The sequence below is a fragment of the Mizuhopecten yessoensis genome, unplaced genomic scaffold (genome assembly GCF_002113885.1).
Source record: "Mizuhopecten yessoensis strain PY_sf001 unplaced genomic scaffold, ASM211388v2 scaffold9467, whole genome shotgun sequence".
Lineage (NCBI taxonomy): Eukaryota > Metazoa > Mollusca > Bivalvia > Pectinida > Pectinidae > Mizuhopecten > Mizuhopecten yessoensis.
The window spans coordinates 422015-441429 of record NW_018408062.1 but is presented as its reverse complement, the minus strand read 5'-3'; the positions used below and the strand labels follow the sequence as shown (position 1 = coordinate 441429).

The following is a 19415-nucleotide window of genomic DNA, read 5'->3' as shown; positions in this document are numbered from 1 at the left end:
GTCATTTCAGTAAACATATGCAAGTTTACAATTCAATGCATGAAGACAAAAGTCGATGGGTCATTGAATGCAAATATAATATTGACAGGTGATGCTTTGTCATCAAGATAAATATAGTTCATCCTCTATGTAGAGGCCGATGAAATCATACGTTGAGCCTACCTCTATGGCACTCGACAGCCGATTCTATACTATAGAATACCGGTCTAACCTATGGCGACCTGTCACCTGGGATCGATTATCAGTATAAACTGTCAGTAATCAGCTATATGAGTAGTGGTTTATATACAGACACAGCATACAGTCTGTTGTTCAGACACATTCGCTGTATACATACTTGTAGCCTTTCTCGGATAGACCCGTTAAGAAGCCTATTGTTGAAACAGACACGTCATAATTCTGTCGTTGAGACATACACCACCATATAGTGTGTTGGCATATACTTTGTCGTTGATATTCCGTCTTTTCGTATTGCAGAGTTCTCTTCTCTTGTGAGCAGGTATTGATTGTTACGTCATTGGTTTGTGTGAGACAATTACGTCGTTTTCTCAAGAATTTATAACGTTACTCTCACAATCAAATGACGTAACAATCAATACAAATGTTGTAAATTTGCAATCGGCAATGTGTGTGTTACGTCCATCTTTAAACGTAGAACTACATTGTAATCTGAAGGAATGTTAAAGAAATAGTTACGTTGCCTTTCTTGCACAAATCCTTTAACTTTGAAAATTTCAATGACTTTATTGCGTTAGTGCAGGATCTTGTTCTTTAGTAGAGGATACCCTATAGTCATGTGGGTATTATGTCTTCTGGATAATTCATCTCTTCCTCTCATTGTGCGCATAGATTCTGTTTCCAGCAGTTCTATTCCGTCTTTGCGTATTGCAGAGTTATCTTCTTTTGTGAGTAGGTATTGATTGTTACGTCATTGGTTTGTATGTGAAAATTACGTCGTTTTCTCAAAATTGATGACGTTACTTTCACAAACAAATGACGTAACAATCAATACCTGCTCACAAGAGCAGATAACTCTGCAAAACGCAAAGACGGAATTGTAGCACAGATATAAGTTGTAAAATATAATTCGTACACATTTTCGACAATTTAGAAGAGGCCTAGTTAACGCAATGTGATCAGACCGTGACAACATTTAATTGTCTCCTTTAGAAACGCAGAAATATCTTCTGCCAAAACTGACCTCGCCTCACTGTGAAGCGTCAGTAAATACTTCATTTCGCATAATTACCTATGATATACCATTGTTTTCAGCCACTCTCTTTCTCAAAATATTCTTGATTAGTTTACCTCTACATACTCGAGGAAGGAATACATCTACAGTATCCCACTGTTTGGTCGTTGACTGACATGAATCCTCATCCCCCGTAGATTAGGGCATTTCTCTCCTGGAGGAACCAAGCTCGAAACTTGATCTGCCTCCCCTATTGAAACATGCCAGAACTTAAGACTTTTGGCATATTTCCCTATTCCTAGATTATACAAACCCTAACGACAATGTAGTGTAAGAGTAATGTGACCGGGTTGTGCTGTGTCAGGTTACGGTGTTTAGGTAATGACATGTCAATAAATGACATTCTCCAATGCCTCTATGAAAGGCTCCGTAATCTGTGGACACACGATCCTAGCTATTAGGAATTCAGAATTCAGAATATAAAAGTTATAGGTAAATAACTGAGGTTGATTAGTACAATAAAATAATAGAGATACATGTATTGTTGCATCAAATAAATTGAGGTTTAGGGGCGAGAGAAAAGTGCTGTTGTTACATGAAAATAGGCATGCAAAATAAATGCTTAATAGTGATGAACCTAGGTATGTCAGGATTCCGATTTCTCTTTCTAAAGGCAGAATTCCGACACTCTTTTGACTTTATCCAGATAAAATGTACAAGTCATGCACGTGGGTGTATCTTTTGTAGTTCTACCCAGCACCTTGATTTAGCCATGTATATTAACGACGAGCAGTAGTCTTTCTGATTAGATATAGACATGAAGACTTAATAACAGTCAGAGGAGAAAAGGGAACAATATATAAGATCAAGAACGAAATCATGTTGTGAGTTTTGATGAACCCATGAAATTACTCCGCAGGTCAATTGTCTCCAGAAATTCATGTGTGAAACCACAATGCAATGGAAGTTGTAAAAATAGATTTATTTGATTCATAATTAAGATACCAACAAAAACAAGAAGTAACATGAAAACGTTGCTGAAGACAAAGTAACTATATGTGTAGACGTGTCTAAGAGACCATTGGTCTGATTTTGCTGTTTCCAAGTTGTCTCCTCCTGGAGAGAACTTCTAATAATAGAAAAGTAGAAAGGAATGCGATGACAGCAAAAATGGCCGTCCCGAGAGAAACAATAACAGCTATCATATACTCATTAAGAATTCTGTCGTCATCTGAAACTCCGTCATACATGAATGAATATTGTGATACAACTACCACGTGTTTTGTTGTTGTTTTCACGGTTGATGCCACTGGTGTAGTGTTGATTGAGCTAGAGTTGGACGTGCCGTTGGAATTGACTTCCGTTGTATTGCTAAGTAAGGAGACGCTTGGTTCTCCTGTTACATTTGCAGCTAATGACTGAGCGGAATGTATGGCAGCATTCGAAACAGGTTTGTTCCCAGATGTGCCTTGGATTGATTGTGAGTCTATTGATGCGTTACAAGTTGAACGTTCAAGTGGAAAGAAGCGCCCGGAAAATAGGTCCAGAATGAACACCATGAGAGGGGCGCTATCCTGTGTTTCCAGTACATACACACCGTCGGTTAGATTCCATAAGTCCCATATTTGGTATTTGCGGTCTCCAAGTACACTAGTCCGAACACACAAGACAGTAGATTTTGATTTCTCACTCGATTGTCGGATATCTAAAGCTTCCGTTGTGCTCGCGCTCATGGCAAGAATACAGGTTTTATTTTCGCAGTTTTGGACAATAGCAACATTACAACCTGACATGAGGTCTACCGGAAGTGGTAAATACTGATTCCGGTACACCTGTTGCTCGTGTGACGTTTGCTGCTGCACCCACGTCGTACAAAGCGTTTGAATTGGTTCAGCAGACGACACAACGACTTCCGGTTGACCTGTCAAGTTCACTGTCAGTGACGTATATGGTAACGTGTCGTAAACAGTGGAATTTCCGTCTTTGTAAATTGACAGATTTCCTCTCTGTGAACCTGAAAAATATATATAAAAGCATGTACGTAGCGATACAATGTTTTACCTGTACAATGGATCAGAATAAAGAAGGATATTTTCAAACAGAAATACCGATCCGCAGCTACAAACTTAAATATCAATTTAAATTTACAAACTAAGATATCAGTCTACATTTACAAACTAAGATATCAATCTACAAATACAAACTGAGATATCAAATGGTGATACCAATATACATTGACATCGTAGGGATTGCTGTTTTACTATCATTTGATTCAATTAATCTAATTTTGAATGCAGTTATTTTAAGCCGATTCCTTTTGAATTACAAATAAGCTTCGTCTTGTACTTAATGCTAACTGAGATGCAAAAGTTGGTGATCAAAAAATCAATACATCTGTTTGAGTTTCGAATCACTTCTCCTGATGCCGTGACACAGACTTCCTCTGATCAGTAATAGATAGCACATCTAAATAATTCATTTCATCAGAAACTGGTGTCCGATTTCGTCACCAAAATAACAATATCTGGCTGAATTACATAATCCAAATAACAATATACGGTCGTGTTCAGACTGACAGGTTCTGATTTTTTTTTTAAATGTTTAAGCTGAGGTTTTGGTAGATTAAGACTGATTTGAATCCGGTACCACATAATTTGCCAGACGTGTATAATTGATATTACAAAACGTTGACAATGCCATTAAAATTAGAGTGACTATGTTCTAACTGTGTGTCAGTGTAGAGTCACAGACGCTGTTTTTCCTGGAAAACACACAGGACGAAAATATTTGAATGTTTCATTATGGGATAAAATGAAACAAAATCAGGCACAATGTTTTTGTGGAAATGCCTTTGTGTTGAACAAATCTAAATTGTGAAAGTCATCAACACTGAATTTTTATAGTATAAAAAAAATGTAATCCTGATAACCTTTCAATGTTAGCGAAGAAGGTAAATCTATCAGGGACAGTTGTGTGCTTTCATATTCATATTCATTCCTGATATTTATGATGTTGAATGGAATTTATCTCAAATTGCAAATTTCCAGACACCTGTGTCAAACCCTCCAGTAGGTAAGATTACTTAGTCTCGTATTAACATAATGTTTGAATGATTCCCTGGAACACGCAAGTTTGTGTTGTCAGGTCTACTTTATTCAATATTTATCAATGCTTTTAATTGTACGTTATGTTTATGTAATCGAAATAAATAATAACAGCATCAGTCAGTCAAGGATATGATATTATAATCACGGTCTGGCTCTAAATAGTACGATTTTTGTGATAGATGTTCATTGCTGACCGACAAAGTTACAAAAGCGGGGTTAAGGCAGGAGATTGTTTAGAGCAATGTAAGTTGATCAAGACCTGATATTAAGGTCATCGTCAAGACTCGATATTAGGGTCATCATCATGACCCGGTATTAAGGTCATCATCATGACCCGATATTAAGGTCATCATTATGGCCCGATATTAAGGTCATCATCATGACCCGATATTAAGGTCATCATCATGAACCGATTTTCAAAAATGATATTGTAGTGTCTCTAATTATGATTTTATTTAACGAGGATTACATACAGTCCGGAGGCTACTATATGCTTTCCACATGAGAGTACTCCAAAACCTTTTTAAATTATCTCGTGTTGATGATAAAAATGAACGAAAAAGGTGATACCATGGTACCAGAAATTTGTCATTTGAAGAAGTCATGGTTTTAATAATATCTAGATAAAAGTTGCATACAAAGATTTTTATTGAGATGTGTCAAACATGCCTTACAGTTGACCGTTAAACATGGCCAGCTTGTTTTGCTTTTATTTGTATGCTACATTTCGGTATTCCCTTGATAGTTTTAATGACGTATCGACACAACAATTGTTAAATTATGCTTTATAATGTCTCAATCATGGATATCAAGTATTTGTACCATGGATACAATGCATTCTTTCTCGGATATCATTAAGTCAATCATGGACATTTTGAAATCAACAATGGAAATTTTGTAATGCCTAGGTGAATTTCGGATATTTCATTCCTTAATATTTAGCATGATTAATGTCTGCCTTTGTTATAAAACATATTAAACATGATATTAAATCAACCATGGCTATTATGTACTTCTTAGATGGATATCCAATGTTTCAAACACAGATATAAAGGATTTTATAGATATTTAGAATAATATAAGTCAGCCATGAATATAAAACATATCAACCATGATATTAAATGTCTTCACCACGGATAGGGATTCATTTCAGTAATTGTTACGAAATATTTCAAGGACACAAACTGCTATACATTTTAACATGGATACACTGTACAAGTAGAGCTACAATGTGTTAACACGTAGATACACGTAGAGCTACAATGTGTTAACACGTAGATATACATAGAGCTACAATGTTTTAACACGTAGATACAAGTAGAGCTACAATGTGTTAACACGTAGATACACGTAGAGCTACAATGTGTTAAGGATATACGGTATTTCAACCATTAACATCATATTGGTTGCGGCATTCACTCCAGTAATGACACTATTGAGCTGACGATGCCTATTCCTTATAGTGGTAATTAGACGATTACACTCTACCTTCTTTTGGATCTATTTTATCCTCGTCATTCACATAAAACATGTCTTTTAAGCAATTAAAGATTGAATTTTGATTACATGTGCCAGAAATATTTTTGATTACATTCAGTACGTAAATTGGCAACATCATTATTCTTTTCAAAAGATCAAGGAAATCTCACAAAATCCAATTACGATGGGTAATTTGTGTAAGAGTTCTTTTAGGATTAGCCTTTTATGCGATGTGTTTTGAAAACTAATTACGTAAATGCAATTAATAGATAAGAAGGTTTAATTAAACCATAGGAGGAACAGCCTTCAAAAAGTCAAAGCCGACTCCGCAAAACGATAGGAAATCAGTGTAGAATGTTCATTAAAATTTTGTCACTTTACAATTGATTCGGGCATTTGCGTAAAACAAAACAAAAACAGAAAAAAAACAAAAAAAAACATTAACATTATATTCAGTTTAAGAATATTAAAAATCCAAGTAATGTTGCAGTGTAAAAAGAGACGAAATGCGTTGAAAAACATTGTATTTACATCGATTGTACAGTAAAGAATACCACATCGCAATGGTCATTTAAACAGTAAAAATATCAATTAACATGACAAAGACATTACCTAACTCGGCTAACCTACCCTATTAAAACTATATATACTCATTGCATGTAGCCAATAGGTAATTACGATCTGCCTTTCTAGGAAGCATCATCACAAGCGACACAACAAGTAACATATTACCAGTTCTTTTGAAAATAGGTTGTATTTCAGGATTTTCCGATATCTAATCACTGAAGACAGTTTGTTGAAAGACACTTTGCTATTTATTCAAACGTTGTAGCGATTTTTATCAAATCAATTATAGTAGTCTGGTAACAGTCTACAGGCCATGACATAGCGGAACCTCTATCGTTTGTTTTATTAAGTACCTCTGTTTGAAATGGATATGAGTAGTGGGCATTACTGGATTATGTGGAAAACTACACATTACGCATATAAGGTTACTCTAAAGTTTTACATTGACTTGATGCTTAGCATATTAGGATAGTATTGAAAAAGTCTTTATTATAGCCATGGCTAAATGAATAGAATAAGTCAAGAGCGAGTCAATCAATAGTGCTTTTTTCTATACAGTGTAACGTTTGTAAACTATACGAAGAAAATGTACCAACAAATCACTGTTTTTCCATTACCGGTCTATAGAATAATTTCTCTCTCTCGAACCGTTACCGATCAATTGTGTGATCAATTGAATTCAGGTTAGAATAACAACCTTTAACCTCATCATGACCTTAAGTAAAAGTCATCATCATGAGAAGACAGTTACATTGTAACTATGATATCGTAGTGTCTGTGGTAATTAAAAACGTTTTCATCTGCATCTTAGATCATAGACGCTATACATATGTAGTGCATCTTAGATCATAGACGCTATACATATGTAGTGCATCTTAGATCATAGACGCTATACATATGTAGTGCATATTAGATCATAGACGCTATACATATGTAGTGCATATTAGATCATAGACGCTATACATATGTAGTGCATCTTAGATCATAGACGCTATACATATGTAGTGCATCTTAGATCATAGACGCTATACATATGTAGTGCATATTAGATCATAGACGCTATACATATGTAGTGCATATTAGATCATAGACGCTATACATATGTAGTGCATCTTAGATCATAGACGCTATACAAATGTAGTGCATATTAGATCATAGACGCTATACATATGTAGTGCATATTAGATCATAGACGCTATACATATGTAGTGCATCTTAGATCATAGACGCTATACATATGTAGTGCATCTTAGATCATAGACGCTATACATATGTAGTGCATATTAGATCATAGACGCTATACATATGTAGTGCATATTAGATCATAGACGCTATACATATGTAGTGCATATTAGATCATAGACGCTATACATATGTAGTGCATATTAGATCATAGACGCTATACATATGTAGTGCATATTAGATCATAGACGCTATACATATGTAGTGCATATTAGATCATAGACGCTATACATATGTAGTGCATATTAGATCATAGACGCTATACATATGTAGTGCATATTAGATCATAGACGCTATACATATGTAGTGCATATTAGATCATAGACGCTATACATATGTAGTGCATATTAGATCATAGACGCTATACATATGTAGTGCATATTAGATCATAGACGCTATACATATGTAGACGGAACACTAGATATGCACAGGGGATATTTATCCTACCCAGGCAACTTTTGTCCCTGTGTTTTTTTGTGTTTTTTTTTGTGTGTGTTAATTATTGAGGATTTATTTAGTTTCTTCTGTTTTAAAACCCATACATGATTATCAACTGAAAACAGTCCACATTATTCTTTAACTTAAAAAATAAATACAGAAATTAAAATAGCTATCGTAACAATAGTGGAATCGACTTCATCTCGCAATGAAATTGGAACATATTCAGTTAGAAGCAGCAATTACAGGGTTTTGCCGTCAGGATGCTGACATGATCCCTTATGGGCTATGCTTCCTGAGCGGATTATTTGGGTTTTGCAAACAAATATCAAATTCATTAACTTTAATACTGATTGAATACGAATCGCCAAAACCATCCCAATAAATAAAAAAACGTCAATTTATTTATCCAATAATAAAGATTTTTTACTTAGGAATATGTTTTGTCCTTGGTTAAGCCTTATCTCAAATAAGGTGCTATGATTAAGCTAAAACACGGTGATGTAATCAAGCTAGAGGGTTTGGAGGCGTTATCCGGATACAGTTCTGTGAGATCGAAATCAATACACATCTGTTCTGGCTACACGATCGCGTCTTCTTTCTGTCAGCCAATATAACTTAATCACACCACATAGTTTGACAGAATTTAGGAACACAACGTCTGTTTGGGTTCCTGTGGTTTGGGCGTTTTCTTTGGTTTGTTTTATTGTGTTTTCAATTAAAATATTGGCATTTTGTTTATTGGATGTGATCTTTTCTCAGTTTCACTTATTCATTCTTTCATGGAAAACGTGTTTGTGATAAAACAACGTAAAGATTTCAGCAGTAGCGTCACAGGGAATCCCGACTTACAACCTTACATAATATAATTTTAACAAGTATAATCTAGATAGCTTTTCTTAAACACACGTTTGCCATTTGAAACGGGACGAACTCATTCGTTATACAGGGGCTCATCACTGATCTAACTTACTACTGATTTTTTCTTTTCAAAATTTACTGGCGAGAATTCGATTCACATTATAAAACGTTATCGCGAATTAAGGCATTTCTGTTTAACACAGTTTCATGACAAACGACGATTCAGACTGCAATGGCATTTGCCGCTCTAATTCTCTATTTTCCTGTTATCAAAATTTAAATGTTTTGATATTGGTTGAATTCTGCGAACATTCTATTAGTAAGATGTTTAACCATTCAAAATATAGAAAGATTTCTATCAACCGGTTAATTAAGATTTCATTTTAATTAGCATGCGTTCTATTTAATAAATTGCCTTAGAGATGTTAAATAGAGGCTATTGGGGTAGAAGTGATGTTTTCATTTGATCAATATAACAGTAATTTAGTGGAATTGGATTTGCTGGTCTTTTCTTTCTGGAAGGACATTCTACTTAAATAGAGATTGTAGCGAAAAGTAATAATTTGCGCACCCTGCAAGTAATTAAAGAAGTGTTGGCGTAATTGTGTTTAAATTACTTTGCATATTTCCGAATATTTAACCAAAAATAACCCCTTAATAGAACTAAAAAGTCAATGCTATAATTCTGTTCTGAATACCAAATTAACTTCTATTTCTATTTCAACATATGCTATTGACAAAAAAGGTAAACAGGGTTGGACATCAGGCATTACGTATTAAAGTCCTGTCCCTAGAGCAACACCCATTTGTTAACATACTATTGACATATTTAAGACATTTACATTTCAGATATATAAAGGGGAAGTAATTCCTCCAAAGATATGTAAAGATAGTTTCCCTATTATTTTATTTCAGTCATTATACGTAATTTGATACTCCGTATGTGTCATATCATCAAAATGTAAGGAAACATTCAGGTTAGCTGTAGTAAGCCGAGCGTTTAAAGAAGCGCCTGGACATGTAACAAATCGGTTACTGAAGATAACTGCGAAAATAAACGTGTTCTGTTTCCCCTTAGAGTCTAAGATCTAAATAAAATTCTAATTTAAATTTTAAATTATTAAGATAAACATGTTCTGTTGTCAGTTCCTGTTTTTGTATATGGAACCATTGCATTACGATCCTTGTTTAGTGACAATGTGACACATGTTTTTACCTTAAGGTAGTGGTATGCTTGCGCCGCGTTTAAGACTTGGTTTGGACACATTTACGCTCGACTAAGTGTATTGATTTACGCGTCAGTAACGGGATTGACATAATGTTTGGGTAATATTCACTGACAACCATTAATACAATCAGATTAGTTCACATGGTGCTACGTTTAAGATAGAATGATGAAAGTATCGGAACGGTATTAGAGCACTTCAAAGGAAACAAGGACCGCTCATCTACATCACTTCGCCTACTCGGGTGTTAAATGAATAGATAACAGCATACTTTAGATGAAGATGAGGACCTTCATAAACGTAAAAAATCTATAAGTATTCAATACCGGTTCTCAGATCAATTCATATGTAAATATTCATGTATACATATTCATATGTAAATCTTCTGTATACGCTTGTACTGTATTGAGCAACAATAATTAAAACATGACATGCTTGACTTGACCTTTTTGTGGGTTTGCAGTCTAAAATATATATTATTATTATTATGATTGTGGTAGAAGTGAATATGTGGCGAAAATAACGATGCTGTATAAAGATTGCCATGTCACGCATCGCGTAAAATTTCATAAAGAAAAATATGATACAAATGTACACGGAGGAGGTTTTAATCATACTGATTGTTCATGGCTGTAGACTGGCCAAGCCGACGAAGAACGCAAATATAACTACGGCTTGGAAGCTAAACCCTCATGAATATAAAGAATGTTTGACAGGGGTGTGGGTGGGTGTGCGGGTTAGATAGGCGGTTGGGTTGAAGTGAGGGGGTTTAGGTTGAGGATATTGTGTTTCTTGCTTGATTGAAAATGTTTTACGGTACATATGCAAAACACGATAAAACAGCTACATTGTATCCCTCGTTGTTTGCCATCCCCTACAAGATAATTTACAAATCTGCATGCAAATATCGCCCTAATTCTTATTTAACTGGGCAAAATTTGATCATATAAATTTTTTTTTCTCTGAATATTGCTTTAACTCACCTATAAATTTACAAATGTGGACAGTCTGGTTTGACGGAGACATGATATGGAACTCTCGACCCATAAAGGTTGTGGATGGAAGCCGTTCCCACGTAGAATCTGTACTGAAATTGCATTGGTTCCAAACATCCCCTGACATCACAACAATACCAAAGCACAGACTGCTATTCAGTCGGACACCGTCTACAGTATATGTAGAGTTCAACAATACTGTATCATAATTGTTGATTTGCATAGAAGCGACCATCTCCGTAGAAGCATGTGAAGAGACGTTAGTATTCATATATACATTGACTGTCGTGTTGTCGTTCATGCCGACCACATATACTGCTTGTCCTCCATGTTGACTGGCGTCGTCCAGCAGAAGTAAATAATCTGTCGCCTGTTGATGTGATGAGGGGATATACATGGGGTCACCTTTGTCTGACAATATCTGCATATTTGGGCGAGCGTCTGATGTGAATTGGTGAACTGAAAAAAATAATGAAGAGTTTGTATATTAATCTGTCTACTGTTTACGCATGGGTTAATATCTTAATATGTCAATATCAATAGTACATCAGGACGAAACAAACAAAAGAACAGACAACATTTGTTTGTCATATACCGCTAGTTCCTAGTGTACTGTACAAACACATTGAAGGTTTATCTAAAATCGGGCTTTAATTTAATATATATAAAATAATTCTATGAGGCGATAGATAAATGATGCTAGGAAACGCCATTGACCGAGTAAGCCGGGGTTTAAAAACTCAATATCGAATAAACTTGCCGCCTGTCTATAACAGTGATTTAGGCTATGTACTTTAGTCTGGAACAGAACCCATTACAAGGCAAATGTTGTAAAAGTAAATCACAACGGACTGTGAGAATCAAATAAGACAGTAGCCCCGCGGACCAGAAAGAATTACACCAAAAAATATAGAAAGGAAACGACCAAAAACGGTAATATCTATCACAGGATATGCATCAGACATTTATCAGAGGTATGCCTGACATCGCTGTCAAATACCCGGCTCCTACTGTAACAAAAAAGGTAGTCAAGGAGTCTACCAATGAAGTTGGCATGGTTCTTGGAAAAGGAAGAGAAATGGTTAGGGTTAGGGTTAGGGTTGATGCAGGTAGATAAAGACTTAGGACAAGTTGATGGTTGCCATCAGGATCTTGCAAGGTAATATGATATTTTGTTATTGAGTGCCTTCTGGGTTTTATGGTCATAACTGGTGTTATCGATGAAAGGGCATTATTTGGATTCGACTATATGACGGATGTCGTCGATGCGGCAGAAGACGCTTATTCCTCCGGGAAATCCGATCTTATTCTCCTTGCACTCTTTAAGGGTGTCCATATACAATATTCCTTTATTATATTTCCCCCTAGTTTTACCGATTTTGAGTTAGAATTATAGTTTGGTTACAGTTTGGTATACTCGCGTTCTTTTTTCTGGCAAAGGGAGCCGAATGTTTAAGCAGCTGAAGTGCATAGACATTATGTTTGTATGATATTAAAGATCCAATACGTCCTCTTAGACACTTGAAGACATGGTACTAATGATTCAGTGACAGGTAGATTATCGAGACTGGTTTGATGTTTGGAAATCAGATACAGTTTGGAATGGAAGTAATAAAATAATATGTGCAAATAAGAAGACTTGAAGAACAAGTTTTTAGTTATTAAATCTACAAAACATTGATGTAGATTTTGAACCTATGCTGTTGTCGTTATAATAAAAAATGAAACAATATAATAACATTATAGCTTTCAATATAAACACATATGATAATACGTACAGATATATAAATACGGTCTGCAGAAAACTTGAAAACAAAAAAGCAGAAAACAAACAACAAAGTGTCAATATCCAAATACACCATCACCAGATGCTTTTCGTTTTTATTCTTTGGCTAGTACATCTGGGCCAAGGTTAAATATTATGATGCGTCATTAATTTACAATAAAGGCCAATTAAACCTATACCTTGGCGACAACAGGCATTATCATTCTCGAATTCAAAATCAATGAGAGAAACACTATAGGAACTGAGATTACATCAAAACAAGTTATAATGAAAAAATATAAGTAAAACTTCAAACCGAACTCAAAGCTTACGGGAACACCACGTGTTTTAAAAGGAAAAGCATTTCATAACAGCGGTCTTTATGTCACCCGTCAGATCCAAATAATGTTGTCGATCAACTGCGAATTTAAGACATCGTTGAAGTCAGGTCATGATAACACCTTACTTAGCAACAAGATCGTGATAAGAATGATAAAAACATGTATCATAGGCCACGTGTCATGATATTGACCAATACGGATATGCATATTCAGAAATTCGGCCCTATAATAAGTGAAAATGGTGAATTTCATGAACAGGATTGGTGTAGCATGTGAATTTTATGAACAGGATTGGTGTTAAGTTAAAAATCGTGAGGATGGTAATGTTGTCAGAGAGATATTATCGTAATAATGATAGAATACAACACGTGTACGGTCTGGGACGCGCATTTTATAGAAAGATAAGATTTCAATATCCACTTACTGTTCTTTCAACGAGAGTTAGATTAACAAAACTGTGTGAGCCACTTACTTAAGTATTTGGGATTTAAGGCATTAACCATGAATTATACAATGGAAAAGAATTACATTTAAAACTAACACCACCAGACGCATGCAAAACCATCTAATCAGAAGTGTATTTTTAGAAATCAAAACTTAATTTAGTTAATTAACTTTACGGGCATTCACCAATCGAATGTAGGCTGAAAATAGAAATAATTCTAAATTCAAAACCATAAAGATTACACATGGAAGAGCATGTTTTTAAATGCCAAACTCAAAGCTAGAAATGTAGGCTAAGCCTACGACCCTGAGAAGGCGTTCCTGATATCAATGACATATTAGCCTATCTTTTGTAATTTCTATATAACGGCCTAGAATAATCCGATTACCATCGCAAGTAAAGTCACAGATGTTACGATGTCTAATACCACGCCAGGGGCACTGCTCTAGGCTCGGTTAGTTAGGCATGGACTAGGACTATCTCAATACCGTAATCATCTCTGAATTACATTCGGATCCGCTTATCATCGAGTGATATAAAGTTTTCAGAAGTTGTATAATATCTATGAGAAGGTCATTCACAGATTGTTATATTTATAATCAGATCATTCAAAAGTGTGAAAAGGTAACAGAACGTTTGTTTGGAAGGTCATCATCTATATCAAAAGAGTTTAAAACTGTTAAATAAAATAAAAAAATGCTCAGGCTTTGGTTAAAATGCGAGTGTAAAATCGTATAACTGTTTTATCTTCTTAAAGCGTATATGTTCTAATTAGTCTGTCAAACACCTTTCTAGACAGACATTTCCTTCAAAGTCTGAGATTTTTTTGATTTTTTTTACACTGCGCCATTGCGTCTTTAATACCGTGTTCTAAAATGGTCTGTTTAATTGTTTTGCCTCCCCCCCCCCCCTTTTTTTTAAAAAAAGATCAAGATTAATGTGATAATGTGATCTATATTTATTTCACAAATTGTGTAAATTGTGATTATGCCTTTCTTTATCATTTCTTTCTGACATACCCTCTTTCAATGAAATTGTTTGCTATTTTAACAAATTCGTTGAATTTAACTGAATAAAGTTTAAGTTTAAAATCGATTGCGATGATGATGATGGTGACGACGACGACGACGACGACGACGACGACGACGATGATGATGATGATGATGATGATGATGATGATGATGATGATGATGATGATGATGATGATGATGATGATGATGATGATGATGATGATGATGATTTGTCGATTTTGTGGATAATATTGAAAACGATGATGATGGACGTTCCATAAATTTGAGAACTTGGGCAAATAAAGAAACGAAACCAAATGTTATGGCAGAAACCACTAAATGCAACCAATCTTTTCATGGGGAAACAAGTTAATATGTCCCCTTATTTTAATTGTGCTGATACGTCTCATAGGGTCTGAAATTAACAAATAAAAGCCTTATTTAGGAGCAGCTGGTATACACGAAATTCAGTACAGAGATGTGTAGCGTTGCAAACGAATATTACTGAAAGATTATGCAATACGTTATAAAAATAATTTATAACATTCCATATTTAACAATCTATTCTTGAATGCACTATAGAAACGTACAAACTAATTTGTCTTTCCTTACCATCAGTTTATATCTTATCGGTTGACTTATATATGTCACAACAGTTTCGAAAATTGGTAGTTATCTAGGTAAAATAACGTAAAATATTTTATATAATATTTATTTCAATATTAAAAAAACCCTATGGTCATTGTCATTTATTCATACTAATACTAAGTTATACATAGAATGATTAATACTCTAACTGTTGCCAAACTCGTTTTGAATTTAAGATCTTCAAATTTAGATATCCTAATAAAAATACAACAATAAGAACTGAAAAAGCCCAAGACAAAGTTCAGACGTAATAAATGCCACAGAAATATCGTAGTCGTATTGCTTCTTAAGGTAAAACAGCATGGCAGTGTAGTATGTTAAACGTCATGTCGACAGTAGATAATGTTGATCATTTACTCGTACGAGGATACGTTTTACCCGAGCATGTGAAAAGAGCAGACAGACGATGAGAGTCATTTGTTGTGATTTAAAAATAAATACAAAGTTAGTTGATTTGAACTGTTTAGGAGGCACGGTAGTCTTGTGGTAGGACTCCGGGCTCTTGACCGAGGGATTGCGTGTTCGAGTCACGACACGGCACTGTGTTGTATCTTTGAGCAAGATACTTTACTCCGCTTGTTCCAGTTTACTCAGCTGTAAATGAGTACGTGGTTGGGCAGTGCTAGAATTATAGAACGCTAGCTGTGAGCGCCGAAATGGAAGCACCAGCTGTATGCTCCCCAGGGTGTTAAGCAAGATATTGGCTGGTTGTAAAGGGCCTATAACCACGGATTATAATTTATGAACCGCTTTGAGACGACATATGCACAAGGTTGTGATAAAGCAGTATATAAGAACCTCAACTATTGTTTTTATTATTATTTTGTATTTGTCTCACCAGCTGTCTCAAATAGAGACAGTCTGTTCCGGATTCCTGTCTCGTTATGAAACATCAGTGGGTTTCTTTATAAGGAAGCTCGACTGCGTTCCGCCAGTAACTATGGTGACAGGACATCGGCGGATAAACAGTGACTTGCCAGACATTCCCACAAAACCCTAATTGCAAACTATCCAATGTTGGCGGCAAATGGCACCTGCGCTTTTTAATGACTGTCTGACGCAGCATCCTTCCATGAGGCAATAGTTACCGGTTAACAGATGACAAAATTGTCCGGTTAGAATCTCATGGACCAAGAGACAGACTGAACTAATCTAATCCAATGCAATACCGTCTTAGGTTTCGAATCAGCAGACGCAGATTTCATTGATTTTTTTCTTCTTTATGAAATATGTTATCAGAAGTGTTGATGAGTAGCCTGACACAGGAAATTACTGACCTTGACATAGTGCAACCTTTGACCTGGCTTATATCAACTCTACCTACAAAATCTAAACACGTAACGAGATTGTCCTACAGACTGGAAAGAGTTCTTCACATATAATAGTTGGGTTCGATGAGTATAGCAATCCATTAGGTCTAGAGGCTTTCCTTGATGACTAGATGTGGAATTGCATTCCAAAATCTATAGCTTTGGAGAACACAATGCCTAGAGGGCAGGCTAACCCCCTAAGATTTTGCTTTGCTTTCGTCTGTTTAAGGTAAAGCCGATATTATTGTTTCGGAGTAAAATAATACCAGATGAAAGTATTTTTTACATAAAACATTTTATATAATAATGCAAAAAATGAATCAAGGAACATATATTCCAGTCTCCAGAGACATAATAAAGTGACAAAATTAAAAAAAAACAACGCAGTTTTGTTATTGACAATGACGATGTCATTCTCACAAACATATTCATTCCAGACAAGTCTACATATGAACGTACGGCATAAACATACGATATGAACATGAGAAAAAGACAATAAAACCGAAAATGAAAATCTGCTCAAAAGTCTACACTACAACATGTACCATATAAAATAGACAAGGATTGTCAAGCTTTGATGATGTAGCTACACCATTGGACTAGAGTGTCTGACCGCTTAAAGATATTACGAGCTAAGTACATATACTTAACACCAACTTCTCCACGTTCTTTTGACATGGTTTGGTGCCAGCTTGAATTGCTTACCGTGTGATATTATGGATGATTTGTACATCTTTGAAGAGTCCAGGGTTAGGTTTGTGTCATCGGTGTACGTTTCGTTGTATCTGGTCGCCATAGTAATATATAATGCTTTTCCATCCGCGACATTAGGGTACGCTTGAAGTGTCATCTTACAACCGGAACTAGCCGAACCGTATGCAAGAGGTGCGTAGTAATATTCCTTAACGTCGTCGGAATTAACTGCGAACATGTAAGAAAACGTTTATTATTATTTTATTAATTTCGACAATGACCTTACGCCAAATATAGCTATAAGGTCATGATTTGTTGTTTTTATAACATGACAGTAGTTCATAAACGTAGGATCTTTGAGGCAATCATTGCACTGATCATTTCATTATTTCATTTCATTAAAACTCAACTATGTCATCATTCATTTTGGATTGCAGGAAGTTAGTAAGATTAACAAAGCAATAAAACGGAACTATTTCCAAGATATGAAAATCTGAAAGGATGCATCAAGCTTTACAGAGATTTTGATTTACACACATGACGTCATAATTATCCACAGAACTCAAGAACAATCAATAGCAACTATAATAGGACTTGAATACTCTACTCTTCGTGTAACATGCATTTCCGAAGTAATGTACGAGGTACATTTAAAATTTAATATGCAGATTGCACATTCTTGTGAATACTGTTAATATAATGATAAAACAATTATTCAAATAATTTGTACGTATGCTGAGTGAAAACATCCATATTTAAATAGTACCTACCTCTAGTCAGAGAAACCATCCACATGGTTGCCATGAAGCTGAGTGCCGCTGGAAAAGAAAACATAACATCAGACACAATTGCAATTATTCCTGACATATATTATTATCAGATGACCGTGTCATGAGCGTATAATTTAGTTGTTAATACAGTTTACAAGAATAAGCTTGCAATGTTATCGGTCATGCAAATAGCATGAAAAATATAATGACAAAAGGCGGATAAACAAAGACAAATAAAACTAAAAAAAAAGCCAACAACAATAGTTGATGGCCTTATTAAATGAAAGAATGATTTTGGTGTAATGAGCCATAAACCACATCATGAACAGAATATTCTTGAAAAATTCTCCTGAAATAGCCTCAATGTTAACAAAACATACATTTTTGCGATAACCTGGTCAATCCGTATCATTAAATTATCAACCAGGTCCAAACATATCATCACTAGATTAGCCAGGTCCAAACATATCATCCATTCACTAGCCAGGTCCAAACATATTATCAATTTACTAGCCAGGTCCAAATATATCATCAATTAATTAGCCAGGTCCAAACATCATCAAATATTTAGCCGGGTCTAAATATATCATCCATTCACAAGTCAGGTCCAAACATATCATCCGTTCACTATCCAGTTCCAATCATATTATCAATTTACTAGCCAGGTCCAAACATATCACCAATTAATTAGCCAGGTCCAACCATCATCAATAAATTAGCCAGGTCCAAACATATCATCCATTCACTAGCCAGGTCCAAACATATCCATTTACTAGCCAGGTCCAAACATCATCAATTAATGAACCAGGTCCAAACATATCAGCAGTTAACTATCCAGGTCCAAACATGTCATCAATTAATCAATCAAGCCAAAGCGTTCCGTTAATAAATCAACCAGACCTAAATGTATCATCGTTTATCAGCAATTCGGAACATTCTTAGCATTATAGACTAATACACAAGTTTGATCTCAAATACCAAATACAACGTTCTAACAAAAATGGAAGTCAGTGTGACAGCAAGTTTAAGTCCTCGCCTTAGTGATAAAGTAATCATGATAGCCTATCATAAACAACACAGCAGTGTCTCACCGATATCTTTCGTATTTATTACAAAGCAAACCACAGAGGTGCCTCACCGATATTGTTTTCCCGGTCGATATCCTTCTAAATCATATTTTGTACACTTGCTGTTTTTATAGCCCTTGACCTTCATACTCCAAGAGACAGGATGACGGGTGCTAAATGTGATGTAGTAAAGGATGAACGTAACATCGGCACGAGTGATTGTACCTATAATGTACCTGGATTATATACAATATGGTCA

The 19415-nt window shown here is 35.3% G+C and overlaps 1 protein-coding gene across 1 annotated transcript in view; it reads right to left on the bottom strand.

The window, feature by feature from the left end:
- Positions 1 to 2161: 2161 nt before the first annotated feature.
- LOC110458173 overlaps positions 2162 to 19415 on the bottom strand; it is a 31491-nt gene continuing 14237 nt past the window's right edge. Inside the window, exons 2-5 of the mRNA XM_021509773.1 lie at positions 18090 to 18137; positions 17332 to 17547; positions 11096 to 11566; positions 2162 to 3206 (exon numbers count right to left, since the gene is read on the bottom strand). Coding sequence (XP_021365448.1) covers positions 2263 to 3206; positions 11096 to 11566; positions 17332 to 17547; positions 18090 to 18137 — 1679 coding nt within the window. The 3' untranslated portion in view covers positions 2162 to 2262. The remainder of the gene's footprint in view (positions 3207 to 11095; positions 11567 to 17331; positions 17548 to 18089; positions 18138 to 19415) is intronic.